Source organism: Elaeis guineensis, chromosome 2, assembly GCF_000442705.2.
Source record: "Elaeis guineensis isolate ETL-2024a chromosome 2, EG11, whole genome shotgun sequence".
Lineage (NCBI taxonomy): Eukaryota > Viridiplantae > Streptophyta > Magnoliopsida > Arecales > Arecaceae > Elaeis > Elaeis guineensis.
The window spans coordinates 106,416,645-106,443,381 of NC_025994.2; the positions used below are offsets into that span (position 1 = coordinate 106,416,645).

The window sequence follows — 26,737 nt, forward strand, 5'->3', positions numbered from 1 at the left end:
CTAGGTATAGTATAGTTGGTCAGTTATTTTTTATTTTTTTTTTAATTGCTGAATTGTACTAACCTCCATTGTAATTGCAGCCATGCAGCAGAGGGTGCGAGTGTCGAATGTCGATATTCATCTGCACGCTGCCAAGAAGAGGGCAGCATCTGAAGTCGGACCTTTGCGACCGTCGAAGAGACATCAAGCACCAGCTCCAGTTGGCATTTCAACATCGATCGTGGAACCCGATGCCCCATTGGCATCAATTCCCGAACCCATCTTGGCACTGTCAGCTCCGACAGTGCTCCCTGCTGCGTCATCCGAGGAAAGAGCGACGAGGGGGACTATCGAAACAGCATCGGTAGTCCCACCACTTGAGGAGGTTCAGGCTGAGGTAAGAGAGTTCAAACAATCTGCGGCTGTGCTAGTTGTTCCATCAGTTGGGGTGCAGTCAAATTCAACTTCCCCTCACTTTCAAATATGGGACCGTCGATAACAGATCGGGGGAAAGCTCCAGTGGCGTCGGTAGATGATGCAGCATCAGAGGGCCATGCGGTGCACTTCGACCTCCAAGTGCCCGTCGATGAATTGGCCTCGGCTAATTCTGTACTGGCTAAACGACTGTGCCAGGCGACACTCCTTCTGGCTGACCAGGAGCATCGGAGGAAATAATCGTTGGTCAAAATATTTTCGTCCTTTTATCCGACCATTATTGGGATAAGTCTCTTTGATAAACTTATTTTCTTCTTTTTTTTTAAATCCGACTTATCCTTTATCTATAGTTGATCCACGACATGTCTGACTTGGAGGTTGGCTACACGAAGTTCGCCAACATCCGCAGTGCATGGAAGAATAAGGTGGCAGCCGTCAATGCTGAGAAAGCGGTTGCACTTGAACAACTCAAGTTGGTAGCGAAACGGAAAGCCAAACTTCAGGAGAAGATTTTCTGACTCACTGACGACTTGGCATCCTCGGGGGCCGAACTTGCATCAGCTCACGGGGCTATTTCGGCTCTTGAATCACAGGTCAAGAGCAAAAAGCATTCTATCCACCAGCTTCGATGAGAGCGAGATGGATGCATCGAAGAACTCGAAGCCAAACATGGACGTTATCGGGCCAGCCTGGAAAGGTTGGCACTGATCGAAGAAGAATTATCCTCTGCTCGAGCCGATGCTGATTTAGCCAAGGCGGAAGCAGAGTCGGAAGAGAAGCACTGGGTCAGACAGTCAAGGATTTTTGAGGTTCGAAAGAATACATGAAAGAGATCCTCAAAAATGACTTCGCTTCGTACTGTGTCAGGTATAAAGACAGCCGAGATGCGGTCAGAAAATTATACCCAAACTTTCACTTGAGCAGCATTGTCCCTCCAAGATCAAAAGATGAAGTTGCTGAAGAAGAAGCTGCTCCAACTCAAAAAGAAGCACCGACTGAGCCCAAAATCATTCAAGTCAATGATGCTACACCCGAGCAAAGGAACGATGACGAAGTTTAGTCAGTGTATTTTATTTTTTTTTTATAATCAGATACCTGTAATTGGACTTCGGTCTAATTTTGTAACTTCTTATTTTGGCAATGAATGAAAGCAATTTTCTTCTAAGTTTGAACTTTGTTCGTCTGGAATATTGTCTGCAATGTAAAGTAGTCACCGAACATCAATTGATGATCCGATCATTCGGTAGGACTTGTAGAATATCCGTTAGCCACGTAATCATTTTGACGTACTTGATAGAAACTAGAATAATGATTGTAAGTCGAATATCCCATGTCAGATATTTGGTCGAATTTGTACGTCGAATTATCTGATAATCGATGGCAAACTGAATATCCCTCGACTGGTCGTAGCCTAGTCGGTGTAATTCCAATTCGACCTTGATCATTTTGGCATTTTATTCTACTTAGTTAGGACTAAGTCGGCATATTAGTCTTTCGACTATGGTCAGTTTTTACAGTGGAAAGTCGACATTAAAAATCGAAATATAATCGGCACTATGGCTTTTACGGTAAAAGCCTATGTAGTTGATGTCAGTTGAGATTGCAGTCGGTATGTCAATTTTTGCATGAGAACTGAAATACAGTCAACACCGAAGTAGTTAATTCTTTAATTTTTATAGTAGAGGCAAAGATAAATTTCGTATCAAAGTACAGTAGATAGCTTGGCTTGGGCAATGGAAGCCGACATATAACCAGTGGTTGACAAAACTTGTCAAAGGCTTGTGATTCTGAAATTTTGATTGTATTTTAAATAATATACATATCGATACTTTTATTGATAATACATCTTCAGATTGTCGGTATTCCATATTCGAAGAATCACCGACCCTTCGAGAGTTTCTAGCCGATATGCATCCGGTCTAAGAGTTTTCGATATTTTGTAAGGTCCTTCCCAGTTCGAAGATAATTTTTCTTGATCCAGGGGTTTTGAGACTTCTGCTTTTTTTAAGACTAAATCTCCTGGTCAAAAGACCTTCGGCTTGACTCTTGTATTATAATATCGGGCTATCCTTTGCTGATATGCAGCCATCCGAACTTGAGCTTGCTGTTGGAGTTCTGGAAGGAGATCTAAGTCGGCTCTCCAATATTCAAAGTTGCTCGGCTCACTATATTGCTCCACTCTTGTTGACGGCAATCCGATCTCAAGCGGTATCATTGCTTCTGTCCCATAAGCTAAGTTGAAGAGGGATTCTCCAGTTGGTATGCAGGGAGTCGTTCGATACGCCCATAAGATCGGATATAATTTTTCTACCCAAAGATCTTTGACTTCATTCAGTCAGATTTTTAGCCCATATAGGATTGTCCGGTTGGTTACTTCTACCTCGTCATTTGACTGTGGATGGCTGACCGACGTGAGTTTGTGCGTAATATGAAACTTCGCACAAAATTTTTTAAAATTTTAGTTGTCAAATTATCGATCATTATCGGTGATGATGGTGTGTGACAAACCAAATCCGTAAATAATAAATTTCTGAATGAAGTCTTCCATCTTACTTTCAGTGATTTACGCCAGAGATTCGGCTTCTATCCATTTGATAAAGTAGTCGATGACAATCACTATAAATTTTTTCTGACCAATGTCAAGGGAAAAAGACCAAATATATCAATCCTCCATTGTACGAAGGGTCATGGTGCTACAATTGACGTCAGCTGACTAGTCGGTTGATGTTGTATATTTGCATACTTTTGACATGGTTCATACCTTCGGACGAGTTCAGCTGCATCTTTTTTTATGGTAGGCCAATAATATCCTTGTCGCAGAATTTTATAGGCTAGAGACTTGCCCCTCAAGTGATTTTCGTATATCTCTTCGTACACTTCTCTAAGTGCATAGTCGGCATCTGTAGGTCCTAAACACTTTAGCAAGGAGAGAAAAAAAGATCTTTTGTAAAGATGACCATTCATTATTACATATTGAGAGGCCATCCATCAGAGTCATTTAGCCTCTGAGGAGTCCGCAGGAAAGGTCCTGTCGGTCAGATATTAAACGATCAGATTCATCCAGCATGGTTCGATAATGAGCTGCAATACCTCATTGATTTTATCAATACTCGACTGTTCGAAGCATTCAACAAATATCCGACCCCGTACGTAGAAAGCGGTAGTAGTAAGTCATGAAAGTATGTCGGCTCGAGCATTTTCGATTCTGAAAATGTAAAAGATCTCAAAATATTTTATGCTTGCAGTAAAATCTTTCATCTTCTGAAGGTACTTCATCATAATGGGGTCACGGGCCTCAAATTCGCCCTTGACCTGTCCAGCGATCAATTGTGAGTCAGTGAAGACCTTCAAACTGTAAATCTCAAGCTACTTGACTATCTTTAAGCCGACCAAAAATGCTTCATATTCGGCTTGATTATTTGAGACTTTAAAGTTGAACCGAAGGACGTACTTGGTGACTACCCCTTCAAAATTCATGAGTATGAGGCCAGCTCCACTACCTTGTGCATTAGATGCTCCATCAATGTGCAGCACCTAAGTCGACTTTAAGTCGTGTTTAGGAGTGGTTGCCTCTTTTATTGTGTTGTCATCCGTATCTTCTGGCTTATTATCGAATATAGTACATTCGGCGACGAAATCGACTAGGACTTGCACCTTCATAAATGGTCGTGGACGATATTGAATGTCGAATTCACCAAGCTTCACTGTCTACTTTACCATCTGACCTGACGTGTCAGGTCGATGTAAGATTGCCTTCAGCGACTGATCTATCAGAACTACAATCGGATGGGCTTGGAAGTACAGACGAAGTCGTTGTGCCGATATGATTAGGACGTAGATCATTTTTTCTGCCCTTGAGTATCGGACTTCGACATTGTGAAGTACTTTGCTGGTATAGTAGACTGATCGATGGATTCGATTTTCATCCTTCTGGACGAGCACCGAACTAACTGTTTCTGCCGAAGTTGCCAAGTAGAGATACAATATCTCTCCGACCCTTGATTTTGTGAGCAAAGGTGGAGAAGTCAAGTATTGTTTCAAGTCTTCAAAGGATTGTTGGTATTCATTCGACCATGAAAAATTCTTCGTCTGCCGTAAAGTTTTGAAGAATGGCAAATATCTTTCGACCGACCTAAAAATAAATCGACTGAGTGCGGCAATCCTTCCGTTGAGTTGATGTATCTCTTTTTTTGAATTCGAATGCTTCATGTTGATAATGGCTTTGATTTTTTTGGGATTAGCCTCGATTCTTCATTTTGAAACAAGAAATCTGAAAAATTTCTCGAAGGTTACCCAAAATGCACACTTAGTCGGGTTTAATTTCATCTGGTGCCATCAGAGTGTGTCGAAAGCTTCCTCCAGATTTCGAACATGATCTACAGTTTGGAGACTCTTTACCAACATGTCGTCCACATATACTTCTATATTCCGTCCGATCTGTGTCTTGAAGATCTTGTTGACGAGCCGTTGATAGGTAGCGTCGGTATTTTTCAGACCGAAAAGCATTACTTTGTAGCAGTATATGCCTTTATCAGTCACAAAAGTCATGTACTCTTCATCTTCTAATATCATGCGGATTTGATTATATCCAGCGAAGGCATCCATGAAACTCAAAAGTCAGTGGTCAGAAGTCGCATCAACTAATTGGTCAATCTTCAGTAATGAAAAATTATCCTTCGGACAAACTAAATTCAAATCGATATAATCGATGCAGATCCTCCACTTTTCATTGGTTTTTCTTACCATTACTACATTGACAAGCCAGTCGGGATATGTAGCTTCCTTGATGAAGCCTACCACGAGAAGTTTATCGACTTCTTCATCAATGACCTTTTGTCTTTTAGAAGTAAAAAGTCATTTCTTTTGTCTCACCGGCTTAACATTTGGGTTGATGTTAAGTCGGTAAGTTATTATTTCTGAAGGAATCCCGGACATGTCGGTGGCCGACCAAGTAAAAATATCAGCATTGGCTCTAAGCAATTTTATTAGTTGTTGCCGCTCTGAGTCAGGTAATTGTGATCCAATTCGGACCATTTTTTTGGGAACTTCTTCTTTTAACGGGATGGAAATCAGTTATTCAACCGGTTCACCCCTCTCCTTATTTTCTCTTTGATCCAATTTGTCAACAGACAAAAAGTCATCAGGTTTATTATTATGAGTGGAGACAAGGAAGCAACGTTGGATGAGTTATTGATCTCCATGTATCTCTCTAACTCCATATCTTGTCAGAAATTAGATTAACAAATGGTATGTCGAAACCACTGCCCTCAGAGCGTTAAGCCCAGATCGTCCGAGTATGGCATTATAAGTCAAAGGTACTCGAACCACCATGAACGTTATGAAAATAGTATTCTGTTGTGGTTCGATCTCAGTGGTTAAGGGGAGAAATTTTTCCTTCCACTGTGACAGCATCTCCTGTGAAGTCGACCTGTGACGTCGAGATTCTTCTGAGTCGGTCAGTCGACAGTCGCATTCGGAAGAAAGTCGAATAAAATAAAATATCGGTTGAACTTTCATTATCTACAAAGATTCTTTTTATATCATAGTTCGCTATTGTTGTCAAAACAACAACAGCATCATCATGGAGAGTCTGAATTTTTCGAACATCTTCTTCCGAAAAAATTATTACATTGTTGAGTCGTCATCGCTTTGCCGACTCATCTTCGAAAGTTGCTCCTCTATCCAGTCGTCCGGAGATCATGTTAATCACCCCTGCAGTTGGTTGATTATTTACAGCTTCTTCGGTTTGCAGTTGAGGTCGTCAATCAACAGGAAGTTGAGTCAGCGGATCTCTACCGAGGTAGCCTCATCGAATTAGAACTTCTATCTCATCCCTAAGCTGGATGCATTGTTTGGTATCATGATCGTGATCATGATAGAGCTGATAATACTTCTTCTGATCGCAGCTCTTCGGTAACACTTTCATCGATGGGGGGTATCGTAGATATTCTGCTCCTTCGATCTCTATAAGGATCTGCGCATGAGGAGCAGAAAGAGGAGTATAGGAGTCATACCTGTCGTAACTTGATCTTGAACTTCATCGTCGGGGTGAAGCTCGCTTATTGGATGGTGGCCGACTTGATTCAGTCGGAGATCCTCCCTTCTTCTATTTCTTCTTCTGACTTTTGCCTTCTGTCTGACGCCGGTCAGAAGCTTCTTCATCTGTGCACATATATTTGTATGCACGCTCCAGAAGTTCAGCATAAGTCTGAGAGAGAGTTTTATCCAAAGAATATGTGAATCGAGATCCTCTCAGACCTATTTTCATGATCGAGATAGCCATATTTTCATTGAGGTCTTTGACCTCAAGCATGGCCGCATTAAAATGAGCTACGAAATCCCGAAGTGATTCAGTCTCTCCTTGCTTGATCGAGAAGAGACCATCAGAAGTTCATGACGGCCTTCGACTAGTGCTGAAGTGAGCCACGAAAGAATGTTTTAGCTATCTGAAAGAATATATGCTTCCCGATTGAAGACCGAAGTACCGACTTGAGTAACTTTTCAAAGTGTTGCCAGAAAGTCGATGTATAAGAGGGCGTCGGTCGCCCCCTGAATCATCATGAGAGCTTTGTAGCTCTTAAGATGGTCGATTGGATTGGTGGATCCATCATATGGCTCCATCTGAGGTATCTTGAATCGAAATAGGATCGGTTGGTCCAAGACGTGCCAAGAAAGTGGTTGGGCGGTGTGGAAGTCGTAGTCGTTGGAGGACTTCCGACCTTCCACTTGAAGCTGAGCAAGTTGGCGATTGATCTCTTGAAATTTACGTTTATAATCATCAAATCATCATCGGAAAGCTCCAAGGGTAGAACCACCCGATGAGTTTGAAGGAGACACGGAGGGCGTTCACGGTCGTTTCCCCTTCTTAATACTATTGAGATGGGAAGGAGAGGGGGAACGTCGGGAACGATGAGTGGCATGCAGAGAGTGTCGAGAATGTCGTTGTTCGTCTCGACGGAAAAGTCGAGATGGTCAGTTTGGAGAAGGAGACGGTGATCACCGTGGATGATGGTGGCTGTGCCTGGACGGCATCGATTGTGCCACCAGTTGCTCCGTCAGTAGCTATTGCTGCTGGGTTTGTTGCTGTTGGAGACTTTTGACCGCCTTCGTGAGGACATTCATCTATTACATGAGTGCAGCGATCTAGATGTCCATAGTGATCACGGGACGTGAAGAACTAGGCTCTGCTATTGGAGGAGGAGGAAGAACCTCTTTCCGACGGGAAGAGTGCCTCACCGATCCAGTTGCTGTTGACCGTTGAGCTCTGATTTTCATCATTGCGAGTTATTTTTCTCTCTCCTTCCTGGCACACCAATCTGTTGCGGCCAACTCTCCATCGTCTGTTGTCGGAAACGAACACCTGCAAACAGCGTCTGCACAGACTGGATTTGTGTCCGGCGGGGACCCTCCAATACTTAAGTCAGATAGAAAAGTTGGTGAACAGGAGTTGAATGTAAACAGTAACAGAGTTTGGCCCAGAGTTGGCTTACCAGTCCCGTTTTCCTTACTTCCTTTTATAGATGAGATTTTCGTAACCGTCGGACGTGATCCCGTATTTTATGGTGCTAAATCATCGGGCCATAATCATATAGTGGATCGTTAATTCCCACTGATTACGTCATGATATGCGGTCGGTAACCGTTCATAATGGTTATGGTATATCTGAGTTGATTGATCGATCATATATCGGTAGAACCGATCATATATCGGTAGAATCCATGAGCGACCGTCGGCTAGTAGTTCGGTTATACCGATGGTCTAAATTGTCTGCTGTCGATCGGTAGTAGTCTAATCATTAGTCGTCATTAGTCGGTCAGTCGGTAATAGGCCGGTACGGTTCATTCAATTGGTCGATGAAGAGTCAGAACCGCATATTTAACCGATGTAGAATCGGAGTTGTATGTCTGATCGGTCGGCTGTTGTTAAGTCGGAGTTGGTAGTCGGTTGACTTGAGTCGGAGGTCAATTGACTTATCTCAATAATTATTATATTATTTTAAAAATAAAAAATATATAAAAATATAATATGATTTTTTTTTTTTCCTTGCTTGCAGGAATGGGGTACAGGATAAAAGAACCTACTCCTAATTCTATGCTCCAAAGGTTTAGCTTTCCGGTGGAGGAAAACTACAATGAGGCAGATGTGGGTTTGGACACCTATGAAACGACGGATCACGGAAGGAGGAAATGAGAAATGCGAGAAATGATTGACTCAGCTTGCTGCCTATATTTTCCAGCGCTCATCCTCAACTTGGCTTGCCGCCTTGGAAGGGACGACTTTTTTTTTTCTCTTTTAGAGAGAGAGAGAGAGAGAGTATCGCCATGGGGTCATCATCTTAACTGATAGGCTCATTACAAGCAGTCTGATACTGGAACTATGTGTTGTTTACTGTTTGGATATCAATATAAAATATTTATAAAACTTTTCCACTCTTTCTACGATGGCAAGAGACACTTATGCGCATGTCGATGCAGCACTCCCAAATTGTTAGCCTATCATCCGGGGGATGTTTGGCAATATAAAATATTTATGAAAATTTCCCCTCTATCAATAATGAGCATGGTGGAAATGAAGAAATTTTCAATCAAGCAGTCTTTACATCTTACCAGTAACCAGCATGGTGGAAATGAAGTATCTTCAACTTAGGGAATTTCAGATTTCACCAGTGATAAGCAAGGTGGGAGTGAAGAATCTTAAATTTTGGATCATGAGATCCCAAAAATTTAGGATAAGAGCGATCATGTTTCTAGTGTAGTTTATTATTATTTTTTATTGAATGTTATCATTTTTTTTCCCTCTTGAACAATATGCTTGTGGAGATTGCGGGTCAATGCTTCTTGTTTGAAATTCTTCCCTCATATTGTTGGTGTCCTCGCACTTTCAAGCCAAAACAGTTTATCCTGGGATGCTCTATGTTTATATCCAAACAGACCGAACTTCTGTTGTATAACTAAATCAAAACGACACCTAGAACAGAGGAAGATGAGCTACATCCAAGACATTGAAGTTGGGATTCTCAGATGGATCAGAAGTATGGCAAAGGAGAAAAGAAAATTAATAAGAGGAATAGCTTAGTTTGGATCCCACAATGGAGTTGCTCAATTTCTAATGCTTTTTATCATATAAGAGATGATCTTTTTTTCTTTTCTTTTTTTCAAAAAAAATAGATACCTATTCTTATACAATAAAAGGTGATGCTTATCAATGACACAATCATCAAAGAGATATAATTATATGTGTATATATAGAGATATGTATATATGGATATATGTATCTACTTCCGACCATTGTGACCTGTGAGCCATGAGTTGGTGGGTTTGTGCAAAGGTATGATTTTAGATTTGTATTTACAGGATAAATCAATCCATAGTTTCCAAAAAAGGAAAAAGATATTTTTGATCATTTTTATCAAAATGGTGTAATTAATGCAAAAAGATAAGGTTGCTGGCATTATGATACACCTCAATGGAAAAAGAAAATATGTATAAAAAGAAAAACTTATTCTGTCATTTTAAAAGACATAAATCATTAAATTTTGAGATATCAATTAATACAATTTGAATATATCATTAGCTAATATTTCTCAATCATATTTTTTCCATTCCTCAAATCAATTTTTGTAATGAATATTTCGGTCACAAAATATTGAACAAGATATAGAAAATAAATCTCTTTTTCCAAATTGTCCGGCTTCCTATCTTGACAAGAATCAATTTATTATTCAAAATATGGGAAAAGTAGCATAAAGATGGAACTCACCTTTGGTGGGATTTCGGATAAGCTTTTCATCTCTTCAGAAAAATCTCCCTCCCTACGGTGCCAGAGAAAAGCCGACGCGGATGGGTCGGATATCGGCAGCAGCGGGACTATTAACGGCAACAGCAGCTGTACCCCACTTCTCTCCTCCCGCCACCGCCGCCGCCGCCACCAGAGCCCGCACCAGAACCATCCTCGCCTCCCAGACCGCCAGACCTTCTCATAGAACAAACGGCTCTCCGCCACGGAAGCAACCCTCAGTGGCGGAGGTCGAGCGGGCTATAGGGGTCGCCAGCGACCCCTTCCAATCCTCAACGTCGTCATCCTCTTCTCCATTTCTGGACTTCGTCTCCTCTACTCCCATCGGGCAGGCCGAGGGTCCTACGGAGAGGAAGATCCGTGAGACGGCGGAATGGGTGGTTGATCACACCGAGGCCCATGCTCGCTCCGGTACATCCACCATATAGTAGATTTTCTCTTATCTGCTAGGTATTATAGTTTGTTTGAAATAAAGAATGCCTGAGTGGATGAAAGGAATTATTGTTCTGTCTAGAATTTCATGAACCAGTGTAGCGTTTTGTAGATAAAGTTTCCGTGTACGAGATGAAGAGCGTTATGTATAAATCGAGGAGAAAAGCTTTGAAGGGAAGGTAGAGAATCAAGTCCCAGGGGATAATTGGCATATATGGCGCGTTTCATCTAGAAAGCAATTCATTGCAATGGAATTTCAATGGCTTGATAGCCAGATATGAATAAATCTAGGTGGAAACCACATTAATTGCAAAAGGATTCTTAGAAGTATAGTCTCATTCTCTTTATGAGAATGTTGTCATGCTGATTTCGGTGTGATTTTTTTTTTTTTTTCCTCTCTTTTTGCCATGAGAACAAGCACAACTATCTCAAATTATAAGCTCTAGCTTTGCACTTCAATTTGCATTCTTCTTATACCACATGATGTTTAGAAAGATGTCAGATAAAGTTGTATTAGAATTAGAATGAGGTGACTCATCGGTAAATAATGTCGGTCAGTCTTTGTCTTGAATCTGTCATTTATATGCATGTCGATATGTGTTAGCTTTTAGTGACAGCGTATCATGGAAAAGCCAATTAAAATTCTTATAAATTATATGCATGTTGATATGTGCTATTCCTTTCTATGATCTGTGTTGCTATAAAAAGTTAGCGTAACTGAATGTTAGTCTCTGTCAGGCTTGTATCATGCAGTGACCGGTGTATGCAATATTGAAATGCGATTGAATACACACTTTTCCTGCTTGTTTTCTGCTCCAAGTGCATATTATCTTACACTCACCTTTTTGTTTCTGACCCGTGCTTGTTGTTGCCATTATGCTTGTTCAAATAAACATCCACTACATTGCCAGTAGTTACCATGGCTGAATATTTGTCATCAGCTTTGAATAACACAGGATAATGTAAATTATTTTCCTCATGTATAAGTAGTTGTTTTCAAATGTGGCAGACAAAAGCCCAAATAACTTTAACAGCATTTAAATTCAAACAATTGAAAAGATGTATCTTTCCTCATCATGCATCATCCAGCTTCTTCCATGACAGCCTGCCATTCTCCTTGCCCTTATCCAATTCATTTCTAATTCAATCTCACCTTCCTATCAGACATATTTATCACCTCCAAAATCTCAGCATTCTAAAGCTAAATTAACTAAATGATTGAAGACCAACTAGATGTTCTCCACGACGACCCCCTGGTGCTGCATCTCCATGTGTCTTCATGAGTTTGTGCAGTCGTTTCCATGCAATTGTTCAATATGCATTCTCATAATCTTTGATGAATTGGCGTTCTCACTTCAGTGTACTAATTTTAGATTACATTAATGTTTTAATTTTCTGTTGTGATCATGCCAGGCTTCTTTTTGGATGTTCATATTTTCAATGGACAATGTTCTAGCATTGTTCTAATATTAACCTAATTTATTTTTTTCACTACTTTTCTTAATCATAATGCAGGGCAGCGGATTCTGATGATGTTGTCTCTCAAAATCTTGCCAGTGTGGCTCTTGCTTCTCCTGGTCGCATCTGGGGTCGTAAAGCTTCCATTTGATCTCCCATTTATGGATGATTTAATTACATAAGTATCAATTAGTATGTATGCTTTCTCCATGTCCTGTTAAATGTATGGTGTACATTCCTGATGGGAAGTTCTTATGCATGAACAAGATATCCTGCGAATGTGTGAACTTATCGCTGTTACACCCACCCTTTTTGAATTGAGCATGTGGAAGTGCTCAAGATTGTAAATCCCATCTTATTATGCAATTAGAAAACTATTTGACCTTTCTATGAGAGTGCAAAATGTGGATAAAGGCATGGTTGGCCATTTGCATATGCTGAATGTGATGTGGCAGTTAACCATATTGAGCAATAGTTGATCATTGCTTTCTTGAATTGGTGAGAAAATACTTGAAGTATAGGCTGCCTGCCAGTTTAGAGATGGGAATTGTAAAACTATTTGCTTCTAAGTCGATCAGACAATGCCTTGTGGATTTCGCTTACAGAGCTTTATGCTAGATTTGGTTCATGGAATGAGGGTGGAATGGAACAGGAAATCCAGCTCCACGTCAGTCTTTGGCTTGCATGAGTAAGAAAATCAGGATTTTATTGGAAGGCATCATTTCCTTAAATAGAGAATTTATGATTCCGTGATCAAATGTAAAGAATGGTCATGTTTTGTAGGAACAAGAATGGCCATTCTCATAAAAACAGGAACGAATGATATTTCAAAAATGAGTCAAGTTTTGCTTCACTTGTCTCTACTAATATATATATATATATATATATATATTAAAATGAAAGTTTCTCAATGAAGGAGCCTCTGTCCGTCACATGGCACCAATATGGGGTCTTCTTTGGCCATGTTACCACGTAAAAGAAAGAAAAAACATGACGCTCGCGTAAAAGGAGTGGAGGCCATCGCGTCTCGCTATCAGAGTGTGCGGAAAAGGAGCTAGGGCCGCCGTCGGAGTGCCACCTGAGCTCGACGTGCCGACCATCGTGCATCGTCGGTGGCAGCCTCCCCCTCTTCGTTGTCGTAAGCACCTACAGAAGAGAATCGAAAGGAAGGAGTTGGGGCCGTCGCGTGTTGAAATGAAGTGTCAATCAGACAAAGCGAGGGGACGAGTTCCGTCTCCCTCTCTCACTTCCTAAATGGCATGAAAGGAAGAGAAAGAAGTAGACAGCGGGCAACCATGCAAGAAGCCGCCGCCACCGTAGAGGAACTCCTCACCGCCTTCGAAGACATGGAATCCTCTCTTGACTAGAGTGACGAGATGCTCGGTGTGGCCTGCATGATGGCGAGTAGGCATCTAGACTCCCCAGGCTTCAAGGAAGCTGATAAAGCTCTCGACTTTGCCCTCAAAGCCTTAAAGATTTTCGAGAAGAGGAATGGGGGATGGTCGCTCTTGATCGTGGAAGCTCTTCACTTGATGGGCTTGGTTGCTTACAAGCCCAAGAGGTTCGATAATAGCTTGGAGTTATTGAATGCATCACCTTGAGGGGAGCATCATGCAATGATAAGGTGGTCACTTCTTCCGGACTGTTCCATATTTGAAAAGTGCAATTAAGAAGCTGAAGAACTGCTTTGGCTCAAAGCATTTTGGATTAGGTTTTGTCTACAAACATTTGGGACAGGTATTCTTGAAGATGGACCAGCCGCAGTCGGCTGTGAAGATGCTAGCACTAGCAAAAGATATCATTGATAATTGATTTATAATTTGGGCCATACCATGAGGATTCAGTAGATACATGCCAATGCCTTGCAAATGTATATGGAGCCATGGGAAGGTACATGTTTATCACATTGTTCTACTTAAATACTTTTGTTTTCTGAATTTTATCGTAACTTAATGATAGCCATAATTAAGTTATTAGGTTTTGAAACTAAGGTTTATGGTTGGCTTCGAGTGTCTAGATACATCAAATTTGATTGTCTTAAAGGTACATATATAAGGAATCCTTGGTGGATATCTTCAACCATAAAATTTGTTTTATACTCATTTGACAAATATTTATATCTGGCATCCTATTTATGTTCTTAATTGCAATGTCTATATATTAATAAATTAATAAAATAAAATATATTTTCAAAAAAAATTCACATTCCGTGCCATGCACGGGGTTATAAGCTAGTAAAAATATGAGTTTCAAAATCTAAGAATATTATTTCGGATTTTTGTCTTCCACTTCATGATTACAAAAGTACCCCTGCACTATTTTTAGATTAGTTACGTAGTCATGGTTATATATATAACCAAGAACATAAAACAAAATCCTGGTTTTAGGTAAATAAAGAAAATTTTTCAATTTGCAGTTATAGCAATAAACAAACTAAAAATAAAAAATATTGGTTTGCAATAACATAAAGAAAGAACAAAAAAAATCATAGACATGGAAATAATCATAACAAAAAAGTGATATAAAATAAATAAGAAAAATTTAAAACACCACTTATAAACAAATTAATAATAAATTATAATACAATATTTCTTTTTTGGTGAGATCATATAAAAAAAATTAGTCATCTTTGCTATTACCTTGCCGTCATGTTATGAGAATAAATAAATAAAAATTAAAAATAAAAACCATAATAACAAATCATGGAAGTTAAAATTAGAAATAAAAAAAGAAAAACCAGCTGTATATGGACAAAAAAAAATTGTTATTGTGATATTTATGAGAGTAGAGAAATATGAAAAGCACAAAAAAATCAGCAAATATTATTTTATAAATTATATAGTATAAATTAATTTTTATATTATTTTTCCTAAAACATGCATCGTGCATGCTGGGTTGTTATACAAAAGGAATGATATGTGTAGAATGAATATATCAGTGGCATTTACACTATAAAGTAAAGTAAATATTTTAACAAACACTTAAATTTGAAAATATTCCTTAATATATTTACAGAAAAGCTAATAGTCTTGCAGAGTAAATAATAAATTATGTGGCTAATCATACTTGGTTTGCACTATGAGAATTTTTTTTTTTTTTGTGTTAGCATACACTATGAAATTCTTCAACACACCTTCCACATCAATTTTTGAATATTTTATCTTCTGATTTTTTATATACACATACATACATACATATATACACACACTTACTCATATTAGTTAATTAATTCATCCATCCTACTAAAAATGCATTACTAAACATAATAAACAGTTAAAGGTAAAATAATATCACTATATAGTTAGTCCAAATTTCAAAGGATGGATGCGATCAAGTTGGGTCAAGTTAGAACAATAACAGAGTTGAGAAATTCTTTGTACACCATCTGCGATGTAGAAAATTTGACATGGAGCGCACCCCCTTGTCCGATTGGACTACAAAGTCATCATTTTTCAATGTGCATTTAATGCCTGTAGTTCTATTTTTTTGTTTGAAATTTGGAATGACGAAAATGCTCATAATTTTTCAATGATGAAAATACCCTTCCTATTTTATGACATCTTGTGAAAAAATTATGGCATACAGTGTAGAAAGTCATAATTTCAATGTTAGATGCCGTAATATCTGCAGAAGATGCCATATTTTTTCGAAAGAAAAGGAATATTTTTATCATTTTCGTTATTCAAAATTTGAAACGAAAAAATAAAATTATGGATATTAAATATGTGTTAAAAAATGATGGCTACGTGATCTAATAGGATAAATCTACACCAGTGTACAAAGAATTTTTCGAAGTTTTGATTTGTAGTTATGTCCTATTAGACTCGATTAAGCTCTCTCCACCCATGTCAATATAAGGGTGGCCCATAACCTAGGCTAGACTCGACCTTATCTAAACGGCCTCCATCCGAATAGACCATTAGACCCATATTTGATCTATTTAAAACTCGAGTCGAAAAAATTTTGACCCATAGCTAACTCTCCAGGCGCAGAGCCGATTCAGATGGGAGGACCTGGTCGGGCCAATTTTCCACTCCGATCAAGAAACCAATTTTTCTTTGGGCGGTGCTCCAAACCCTAATCAGACGCCGCACACTCCAGACACGGGATCCTCCTCGATCCGCCTTCTTGTCGAGCGAAAGTCTCCTTCTCGCCGACATTGCTGGTGTGGTTGGCAGAGCATGCTGGGCATCTCGGCGGCTCTCTTGTCGTCCGCCAACGCCGGTGGGCTGCGCTTCTCCTTTCCTTGCTTTGCCACACGGGGGGCACGGCGCACTATGATGCCGCCTTCCTCCTCCTCCCTTAACCTCTCATCTCCCCACGCCTTCGCTTCGTCCGCCAACGACCCGACCAACCCCAAGAAACCTTGGTTGCTTGTCGGCCTTGGCAACCCGGGCAAGATGTACCAAGGAACCCGCCACAACGTACGTGGACTTGTTCCAATCTCTACCTTTTTTTTTTTAATTGGCTTTTTTTCTTGCCTTTTCTTTGATCTTAATATATTTCATGTAATATCAGCTATTCCTTTTTTTTTTAAAAAAATGGTTTTTTCGCGGTATTTGTGTACTCTAAATTGCGTTACTCCTTTGATACCGATTGTCTTCTCAAGAAAGCGATCTATGGAATATATATATATATATATATATATATATATATATATATATATATATATATATATATATATATATATATATATATATATATATATATATATAAAGATCAAGATTGTCTTCTAGAAATTTTCATCAAGGACATTCTGGTTTTGAATCGGATCACGAGGTTGGATGTTCAAAAGCAACACCTAAAACTAGAAATTGACTGCAAGATTCAAAAATATAGAACAAAAACTGAATTCAAGATGCATGGTAGAGTTTCTTGAAGATTAAACCCATCCTAAATAGAAAACAGAACTTGAATGCAAGACCATCCTTGTCCAAGCTTCCCTTCGTTCTTTTCTTCTTCATTATCTCTCTCCGGACCTTCTCCCCTAGCTTCCACCCCCAATACAGGCACACACAAACAGAAAAGGCCTGAAATCTTTTCTTTTCTTCTTTGGCTTGCCATCATTTTCTTTTAAAGGCCAAGTAGGTAGCAAGTAGATACTTCCTAAGTAGCCTGAAGTGGGTATTAGTGTCAAGAAGTACGTGGTTAAAACAAGTTTGGCGTTGGAAGCACCTAAGAAACTTCTGTACAAATTTATATATTAAAAATATATGACGTATTAATTATATCTCATGTAGAAGCTATATTTTAATACTAAAGAGATGCTTGAGTAACAAAAAGAATCTGACATGCAAAAGCTACAATATTGATGCATAAGATCATTAACAACAATAGATTTTCAATTTTCACCACTAAGTTGATTGCAAGAAAAAATATTGATCTGAAGAAAGGATTTGTATAAGAGATGTTATTAAGAGTAGAGAGATCACTAAATGGCCTAGAGAGATGAGAAAGAAACTCCAATTCTTTTATGTTCTTTAGAAGTTGAAGTATAATGCATCAAAGGCCTTAAATAAAATCCTAAATCCCTAAAATTTGACTTTGGGTTGGGGGAGGGGGGCTATGAAACACGAATGGGGGAGATGGAAAACATAGATGAGAAGGCTATTTGTGGTGTAGTTAGGACAGGGGAGGACCATCTGGTAGGGGCCCTATGACCAAACCTTACAGTGACAAAAAGGACAACTATAACAAGGTGCAACTTGTTTTGGGCTCAATCTAAGTCTCTAACATTAGGTTGGGCTTGAGCTTTTATGAACTTTGGTTGGGGCTTCAGCTCAAAAATCCCAAACTGAATTCTAGATGGGTTGGGTTAGGGTTGTGCTTCAATCCAACTGAATATGATTTGAACCAAATCTGAACCCAACCTGACCAGATCGAACCTGATAAATAAACAAACCTGTATTTATGTTACATGTAAAATACTTATATGTTTCATTTAAGTCACATCTTTAGTCTTTTGAGTTACAGAATTATATTAATGCACTCAAATATGATCTCAACCAAACCAATGCCAACCCATCAAGAATGTTGGAAACTTCCCAATCTCCAATTACTACACAACTTAGCCTAACCTAATTATCCAACACAACATAGCCCAACCCAACACCAGCTCATCCCAACCTGACTTTAGCTCAAAATGGGGTTGGTAAGACAAATCCTAAACTAAGGTTGGTTGGTTTGGGAGATAATAAAGGTTAGATTAGGTTAGGGTTAGCCCCATGGTTTGTTATACCGCTGCTGGGCATGGGGTGTACCATACTGTACCAAGACTGGGTATGGCCCTTATACCATATGTATTGAGGTAAGTGCCATGCTGACAATATGTAGTTGTATATGGAGATTGCCCTCAACCTTACCAAACCTACGAAGTTGTAGCCCTACCATAAAGGCTTGAACAAACCATTTTCTTGGGATTTAAGACAAATGGGTCCAACCTTCTTCAGTTAATGTCCTTTTTTCATCTGGAAATTGGATATTTAGGAGGTATTCTAAATGGTTTCTAGAGGCCAATTTGTAGGGACCACTGATTGCTTTTGCGTGAGAGAGAGAGAGATGTAATCACAATAGGCTTTATCCGCTATTATTAACTAGCCTATTTCCTATTTCAGGGGTCCTATTGGAGAAGGATAGGTATCTAGTTATACCTATAATATTGGTAGCCAGCTGTTTTGGTATATGGATGGGATTCTATAAGGTTAATTCCATGAAAGAAACTAAAGACCGCAGGCCTCTTCTTTCTTCTTACTCTTCTGCTTGTCTTTTCTGTTCATATTCCCCTCTTTTGCTTCATTTCTTATTCTAATAGACTGCAAGTCTCTTCTTTCTTATTCTTCTCGTGGTCTTTTCTTCTTGTATCTGTCCTCTTTTGTTTCATTTTTTCCAATTTTTCACTTGCTGGGACAAAAAAAGGTGATTCACTGATTTTTTTTTAATCAGATCTGAGTAAATCTGCCACAGCTTTTGTTCTGAACATTGAAGCAACAATCTTAGTAGACACTAACAAGACTGTTTCGTTTTTGCTGCTGAGTAAAAGTGCTGAATGGGGCTAAACAATTTGGACTGTTTCAGATCTGATGTTTCTTTTTAAATTTTTTTACGAGCAATACACAAAAGTCCAAATTAAAAAAAAAGGAAGTCTGATTTCCATCATTGACTCCATAAGCCTACTAAAGTTTTTGGAATGAATAAACTACAAGCAAAGATTCAGTTGCAGCAATATGAGGTTCCTAATGATCAAATCAATTTGTGAAAGACCTTTGAAAATGATCTTTGCATTTGGCATCATACGCATGACTCGTATTACCGGCGCACTATGTTGATCTGGCAAGGTACATATCATACATGTCATACAGTGCGGATGGGGCCTTAGTTCTATATTATGTTTGAGTTGATTTTCCTTAATACCAATAATTGATAGAGATTATAGTTAGGATAATTAATCCACATGTTAGAGTTTTCAGTTGTGTTTTGTGAGGCTATTGACTTGATTCTTGACTTATTTGTAACACTGCTGCACAACTTTCAAACTTGCTCCTGAAATTTCAGGAATAATAGCCTATCTCATTGAATGTTCTTTAAGGATTTGGTTGCTTTCCTTTTAGGTTGGTTTCGAGATGTTAGATGCTATAGCTGAAGCTGAGGGCATATCTGTGAGCAAATTACGCTTCCGAGCAATGTTTGGGGAAGGTACTTTCATGTTACTATATAAACAACCTGCATATACACATATCTCTCGTTTGTAATGTTTCGCTGAAGTGCAAACAGGAACATATATGAGGAAAATATTCAGTGTATGTTTGTTTAATTTCTATATCATGCTTTTTATTTAATTTTTACTTGTAGTTTTGCAAAAATGAGATCTTTTAACATGTTTAATTTCTTGTTATTGACTGTAGAGGCATGTAATCCCACTCAATGGTCTAAAGTTTGCTATTGTATATTGTCCATATCTGGGTTTTAGAAACTGTGGAATGGGATGGTATCAGGGTTCCATACCATTTCAGCGGAAATCCAGCACCAGTGCACTGTGAAGGTATGGGATGCAGTCCTGTACCAGGCTGGTACGTGGTACCATAATGGTTTTTTGGAAAACTGGTATGCCCTTTGGTCAAAATCTTGGTCCATATGCAACTATTGCTTGCAGCCTAAGTAAATCTGGCAACATATGCTCATGTTTGAATTGTCCTAAACTAGGTTGGAGATCCACTAAGACGAGAGATGCAGGTAAGGTCTGTTAGGACTGGTGAGATGCCCAAATGATCAAGCCCACTAAAGTTGCTCTCATGTGCGCTCCAAAAGGGACAACCCAAACATGAATATTAAAGACCATCATGTGTTTTTTCATGCCTCCTTGTAAGGGAAAAAATTATCTACTGAACAGTGGATCTGACCTGCTGCTCTAAGAGACTTTTCAGTAGTTAAATTGTTCTACGGTGTCAATTTGTTGCTCATGACTGTTGGACCTGGATCATCTGTTTAGTGAATATGTGCTTTACCTGATTTTATGTTTATCCATTCTGTCCTTGCAGGTAGGTCCCATTGCCATAGATTACCAACTTAGCATAATTTTTGTATATTAATTAAAACAAGTACTTGCTTCCAACTAAAAAAGGAGAAAAGGACATAGTTCTTTTACTTAATGGCAATTTTCTATCTTATGGCATATAATCTTGTCTATATAGATCTCGATCTATCTAGTCTGTAGGTTTTTTATTTACTAGCGATACTCAATTACCTTACTACATAAGATACAGTCCTCAGGTATACTTTTTCCGCTTTTGCTCTTAGGCTGCATTGGAAATGCTCCTGTCATGCTCGCCAAACCACAAACTTTTATGAATGCAAGTGGTGAGTCTGTAAGTACACATATCTGAAAATACTTATCCATTATGTGTAAACGTCTTTCTATTTATGATGTACTCTTGGCCCTTGAAACGTAGGTTGGATCACTTGTCTCATATTTCAACATACCACTGAATCAAGTACTTCTGGTATGGTACTTGTAATACTTACCTGGTTCTACTATTACCAGAATGACGTACGTTTTCCCTTGATTTCCATTGAGTGTTAGATTTCTTTTCTGCAGATGTATGATGACCTAGACTTACCTTTTGCAAAATTGCGTCTATTGCCAAAGGGTGGGCATGGAGGCCACAATGGGTATTTTGTTCTTTCCCACTAATCACTTTATGCCTACAGAATATCCTTGTTATTGCTTCATAGTTAAGTCCCTTCTCTCAGAATCATAAAGGGGTACTATATTCATAACTACAGACAAGGAATGGTCAATTTTCATTTTCCTGGTTTCTTTTGTTTCAGATTGTTATCAACTTGATGTCAACAGTCCACTACTTTTTGCCTTGGACATGAGTTGACATCAAGTCAATTGTGCTATTGTGCTATAGTTCCATCATTGTAGTCATAATTAATGCCATTATCCTAACTAATGTGGATGGCTTTATATGCTTCTTCATGTATTCCTATAGTTGGTTAGATCCTTGTGCAAAGCCAGTTTTTCCAATTTTTTTTCCTTGAGTTCTCTTATTTGTTTTGTTTAAACTTTTGTGATGCTTTCATGATCTCTCTTCCGTCAATGTTTGGCTTCCAAAACTTCGCATCGAGGATTTTGCCATCCATTTGAAACATAAAACTTCTGTAGTACATTTACCATGCTATAATGTTACTGGCACAGCATAGGAGTGTGTACTTCTGTACCTTATGTGCCAAGTGGTAACTTGTACCAATTTACAATTTTACAGTATCTTGTATCAATATTTACTGATGCAATATGCATTTATATTACGTAGTGTTATTATCTTGTGCCGTGGTCTTCTGTTTCAAATGTGTGCTCTAATGTAGGATATCCTCAGGGCAGACACTGCAATGTGTACTCCTAAAGAGGTTCAATGCAGACGAAAATAATGAGTTAATAAAATCTGATTTCAGAACTAATTGATAAAACACACATATTGCATAACAAGGTTATTATCTAATGTGTTAATGTAAAAAAAAAAATGTAACGAGCCTCTGATCTGATGCAAGATGTCTCTGTATAAAGCATGCTATGTGCAGGGCTGATTAAAACTGGTGATTTCAGTAAGAAAACTAACAATCTACAACAAGGAACTTAACACAAGATCAAGATTCTGAAGATTTATCACCATGATGGAGTTTTTGTGCAACCCACAGAGGTTCCTCCAAGCAAAGTGAAGAACATCTATCAGCAGAGGAGTGCCCCTATTCTCCATAATCAGTGATGATGTCTATTGAGAACCATGTGGTGGTGATTCAGTTGATAGAAAACAGCCACAATGAGACTGCTGCAGCAAGGAGTCACTGCAACACGAAGCCTAGGGGTTTGGTGGAAAGATGGCTGTCTTGGACTGTAAATAAATAAAGATATCAAGAAAGGATAAAGGCTCAAAAGAGGACGGTATCAAACAGCCAGAAGAGATTATGATGCTTGAAATATGGACTAGGCAGGTTCCTGTTCTGCAATAAACCAGTTTGAGGACGTTCAATTCTTCAGATACGGTGGTAGGCCACCTACCTGATAGGTGGCTAGCTGCTACCATCCACCTGGATGGTTGTTTAATGAAGAATGATCATTCATTTAGGCCCTGTTTGGATGCTGGGCTTATGTTATCCGCTTATAACTTGGCCTGCCGCCTGAGAGAGTGAGAGACTAAAGTAGAAAGAGGAGGGAAATCATACAATATGAGAGAGAGTTGCAGAGCAGATTATCCAGTTTTTAAGGACACTAAATTCTAATAGCAAGGTAGTTTACATTATCCCTAAAATTTAGGACTCGTTTGGTTCGCGGGAAGAACTTTTCTTCTCAAGAAGTAATTTTTGAGAATAGAATTTTGGTATGTTCGGTTGATCATGGGAAGATCACTTATTATAAAGTAGTTTATATTTGGATGAGCACCTATTTTTCTGAAAAAAATGTGTAAAATACCTATTATATTCTTAGTAGATATAAAACCATATATTTTTACTCATAAACTTTATATAAATATTAATATTATATTTATATTAATATAAATATAACATTAATATACTATAATATAATATTAGACCATAATAATTTATTATGTTAATATAATACTAATATATTAATATTATATTAATATAATACTAATATATTAATATTATATTAATATAATATGAATATATTAATATAATAAATTTATTAATATAGATATAAATATTATATTATATTAATATTAATAAAAATATTATATTAATGTAAATATTAAAAAATTTAAAATATAATAAATATTAATATTATATTTATATAAATATTAGGATAATATTAATATAATATTATATTACTATTCAGTATTTTATCTTAACCATCAATTGATATTTTATTAAATTTTAGCTATGGATTTTAAAAGAGTATTTTAGAAAAGAAAAAAAGTACCACCACCTCCCATTTCACGGGAAGTACCAAAATCCACCTTCTTCATAGATTTTCACTTTTCATGAAATATGAAAAGTGACTTCTCATGGGAAGTGCTTTTTCCATTCTCTCTCCTCTTAAAATTTCAATCAAACAAGAGGCGCTTTTTTTACTTCTCAGAAAGTGCCTCTTTTCCCCTCCACTTCCCGTCAACCAAACGAGTCCTCAGGGATTATGAATTTTTCAGCTCTTAGAGATCCATCATTTCTGTGACTAACAGAACTCCTTGTCTTCCTTGGCCTCAGCAGGTGCATGAGTTATCAGCAGATAACTTACGCCAATGTCCAAACAGCCCCTTCATTAGCTCAGTGATTTGACATTTGAAATTCCATAGGTTAATTTGCTGATCTTTAGTAGTGCTTCCAAGACCTCTTTTTTTGGGGCACAATAAGACACTGTTTGCCTTCCAGTTATGAGATGTTAGTTTGTTACATGGAAAATTTTCCTTTTACCAACTGCTGTAAGGAGTGTCTGATCATTGCCATGCAATTATGATGATCATCTACATTCCTGATGAGAGCAGAGGTTGTGATTTTATGGTAGGCTTATTTTGTGAGAGTCTGGGCGCTCCTTGTAACAGTTTCTAACTGGGGTTCCTTGTAAGAAGGACAAGCCACCATGCTGCATACGAGTCATCAACTTTTTGATGTACAGAATACTCTGGTAGTACTAATGGCCTGCTTTAAATCCTTAAGCAACAGAGTCTTAGGGGTACTAAGCTGCATGGTAGAATGGAGAATTTTTGTTCTCATTCAACCCTTCTTTTTTAAAAAAAAAAAAAAAATCTGCTCCCTAATCATTGAGTTGACTATAGGCATGTGTCTCACTGAGGCAATTATCTTCTTGCCTGATCCGCAGTTTTATTTTTCTGTCTGTTCACTTGTAAAGCAGGTTTCAGATGAAAGATATTTTCTGATTGGCTTTTAACTGGCACCAGTATTAATTAACAGGATGCGAAGTGTAATCAACCACTTTAAGGGGAGTCGTGATTTTCCACGTCTACGAATAGGTACCAATTTAAATCCATGTTTCTCTTCTTCTTTTTCTCTCCTTTCCTTCTGTTATGCACAGACGCTTAAGGAGAACTTCTGGTGACTTTTGTCAAGGCATTGGACGACCACCAGGGAAGATGGATCCTGCCAATTTTGTTCTCAGACCCTTCAACAAGCAAGAGCGTGAAGAGGTTTTCCGTAACCTTTGTACTAAGTATTTTAAACAAACAAACTAAATAATTGGTTTAGTAAAAGGAAGGAACCAAAGAGTTGATTTGATAACAGTTTCTTTACATTTCTGATATTTAAGAAGGATATACTTGTTGTGGATTCAGATTGACTTCACGTTTCAGAGGGGAATAGAAGCAATAAGGATTTTAGTGCTCGAGGGGATCAACAAAAGTGCAACTTTTGTGAATAGTGTGCAGTCATCAGAACTCTTGAACAACTGAAAACCAATCAGATTGTCCGTCAATCAATGTTGAGAAATATGAATTACCAGATTACACCAGTGGCTTCATGTCGACCATATGCTGAAAGTTGCGAACCTCCTGGGAGGAAGCCTTGGCAAGTGCAACATTATGATGTGAAGGTGAGGCGAGTACCATTGCTTGGTATTTAGGCAGCATTTTGTTTGTCAAATGAGTAATTGATTTTTGACTGACACGATGTGCACCTTTGTTTTCTTCCTATTCTATAACTGCAATGAAGCACATGATTAATATTGGAACAAATTCACATTAAATTGCAAAAGGAGCTACAAATTGTTTTTGTTTACTTCTGTAACCATTATCAAGTATACTGTATCTTGCATATTTTTTCTGATTATTCTTATTTTCTTTCCTCTTTTTTGCATGAAGGTAAATCATTATTTATAATCATTTGATCCTCAATCAAAATAATGCAAATATCTGTTTTGAAAATTTTGTTTTGCTAAGGCTAACTGGGTATTATAATACCACACTGCTGGAAAACTTCTATCCCTATGATTTGAGTGGCAATTGCATTCCTCTGCAGGATCACTTTGTAGTTATTTACTCTCTCCTGTGACTATTGGCTTGAATTCTTTGCTTCAAACTCAACGACCTTGGGAGCACTAACCTCAAGATGAGTCTAGACAGCGATTCTTTTGCTTTTCAAGCCCATGTCGAGCTACAAGGATTTTGCGACCTCTGCGAGCCAGAAATCTCAAATTCCCAAGGTTGCTTTACCAATAACCTTGGTACATTAGCGAACGATCTAATAAAAAAAATATCTTTAAATGCTCTTTGTTGACTTCCATGGGAAGGCATTTACGGTCAAATGCTTTTAGTAGTATTTTAGCTTAATATTTTTTAAAAAAAATTATAATTTTTTTTTTAAATTTTAATTAAATTTTATTTATATTTTTATATTTTAAAATATCAAATTGATTTTTTTAATTATCAATATATTTTAACACGATCCAATTATTCATTTTATCAATAAATGATGCAAGATTTCTCTCTCAACGGATGGAAATGTTTTCTATTCATGAATGAATTTGGAGGAGGAAGAAGATAAAAAAAATAAATAAATGAGGAAGAATGAGAGGGAATAATGGTCGTGCGTAAAAAATAGATTAGAGGAGGAGGAGAATAAGAAGGAGAAAAGGATGGGGAGGAAGAAGAGGGAAAAGAATGGATTATCGATGGAAAGGGATGGAGGTAAAAGGAGCCATCATGAAGGGGATGGTTTATGAGTGGTTTGGAGAAAAAGGAAGAAGAAACGAAGGTGAAGGGAGTCACCATGGAAAAGGAGAAATGAGTGAAGACGAAGATGAGAGGGAAGGAATTTTTTTGTCAGTGAGAAGAGGCGGATGTAAAGGGAGCTATCTAGAGGGACATGGCTCATGAGTTGATTTGAAGGAGAAAGAAAATGAGGAGAAAGAAAATGAGGAGGAAGGGAAGGAGGTGAGAGGGGCAGCCAGCAAGCAAAGAATAGGATGGAGGAGGAGAAAGGAGCGGAGAAGAGGATAGGGAAGAAGAAGTGGAGAAGACAAGAATGGATGAAGGTGGAGGAGCTTGTCGTGGAGGGGGATGGTTTATGAGCAGTTTGGAAAAGTGGATGAGAAGGAAGGAGAGGAGGAGAATAAGTGAAGAAAGGAGAGAAGAAGAAATGGGTGAGAAGGAAGGAGAGGAGGAAGGAAGAGGAA

At 38.2% G+C, this 26,737-nt stretch overlaps 2 protein-coding genes across 2 annotated transcripts; both read left to right on the forward strand.

The window, feature by feature from the left end:
- The first annotated feature begins 10,178 nt into the window (after nucleotides 1–10,178).
- Nucleotides 10,179–12,487, forward strand: LOC105046631 (probable NAD(P)H dehydrogenase subunit CRR3, chloroplastic). Its single transcript, XM_010925284.4, has 2 exons — nucleotides 10,179–10,620; nucleotides 12,157–12,487. Exons 1-2 carry the CDS (start codon nucleotides 10,254–10,256, stop codon nucleotides 12,279–12,281), a joined length of 492 nt encoding a protein of 163 aa, XP_010923586.1. The 5' UTR covers nucleotides 10,179–10,253; the 3' UTR covers nucleotides 12,282–12,487.
- Nucleotides 12,488–16,091: 3,604 nt separating this feature from the next.
- On the forward strand, nucleotides 16,092–25,830 carry LOC105046639 (peptidyl-tRNA hydrolase, mitochondrial). The gene is made up of 8 exons (XM_010925295.3): nucleotides 16,092–16,523; nucleotides 19,707–19,791; nucleotides 20,893–20,960; nucleotides 21,045–21,095; nucleotides 21,191–21,264; nucleotides 24,523–24,581; nucleotides 24,679–24,755; nucleotides 24,900–25,830. Exons 1-8 carry the CDS (start codon nucleotides 16,281–16,283, stop codon nucleotides 25,014–25,016), a joined length of 774 nt encoding a protein of 257 aa, XP_010923597.1. The 5' UTR covers nucleotides 16,092–16,280; the 3' UTR covers nucleotides 25,017–25,830.
- Nucleotides 25,831–26,737: the final 907 nt, after the last annotated feature.

Bases quoted from the DNA above. Each gene is read 5' to 3' on its own strand.
- LOC105046639 (XM_010925295.3), top strand. From the start codon at position 16,281: ATGCTGGGCATCTCGGCGGCTCTCTTGTCGTCCGCCAACGCCGGTGGG. The intron at 16,524-19,706 runs GTACGTGGACTT...CTTTCCTTTTAG, and splicing joins ACCAAGGAACCCGCCACAAC to GTTGGTTTCGAGATGTTAGA. The intron at 21,265-24,522 runs GTATTTTGTTCT...ATTAATTAACAG, and splicing joins GGGCATGGAGGCCACAATGG to GATGCGAAGTGTAATCAACC.
- LOC105046631 (XM_010925284.4), top strand. From the start codon at position 10,254: ATGGGTCGGATATCGGCAGCAGCGGGACTATTAACGGCAACAGCAGCT. The intron at 10,621-12,156 runs GTACATCCACCA...ATCATAATGCAG, and splicing joins CGAGGCCCATGCTCGCTCCG to GGCAGCGGATTCTGATGATG.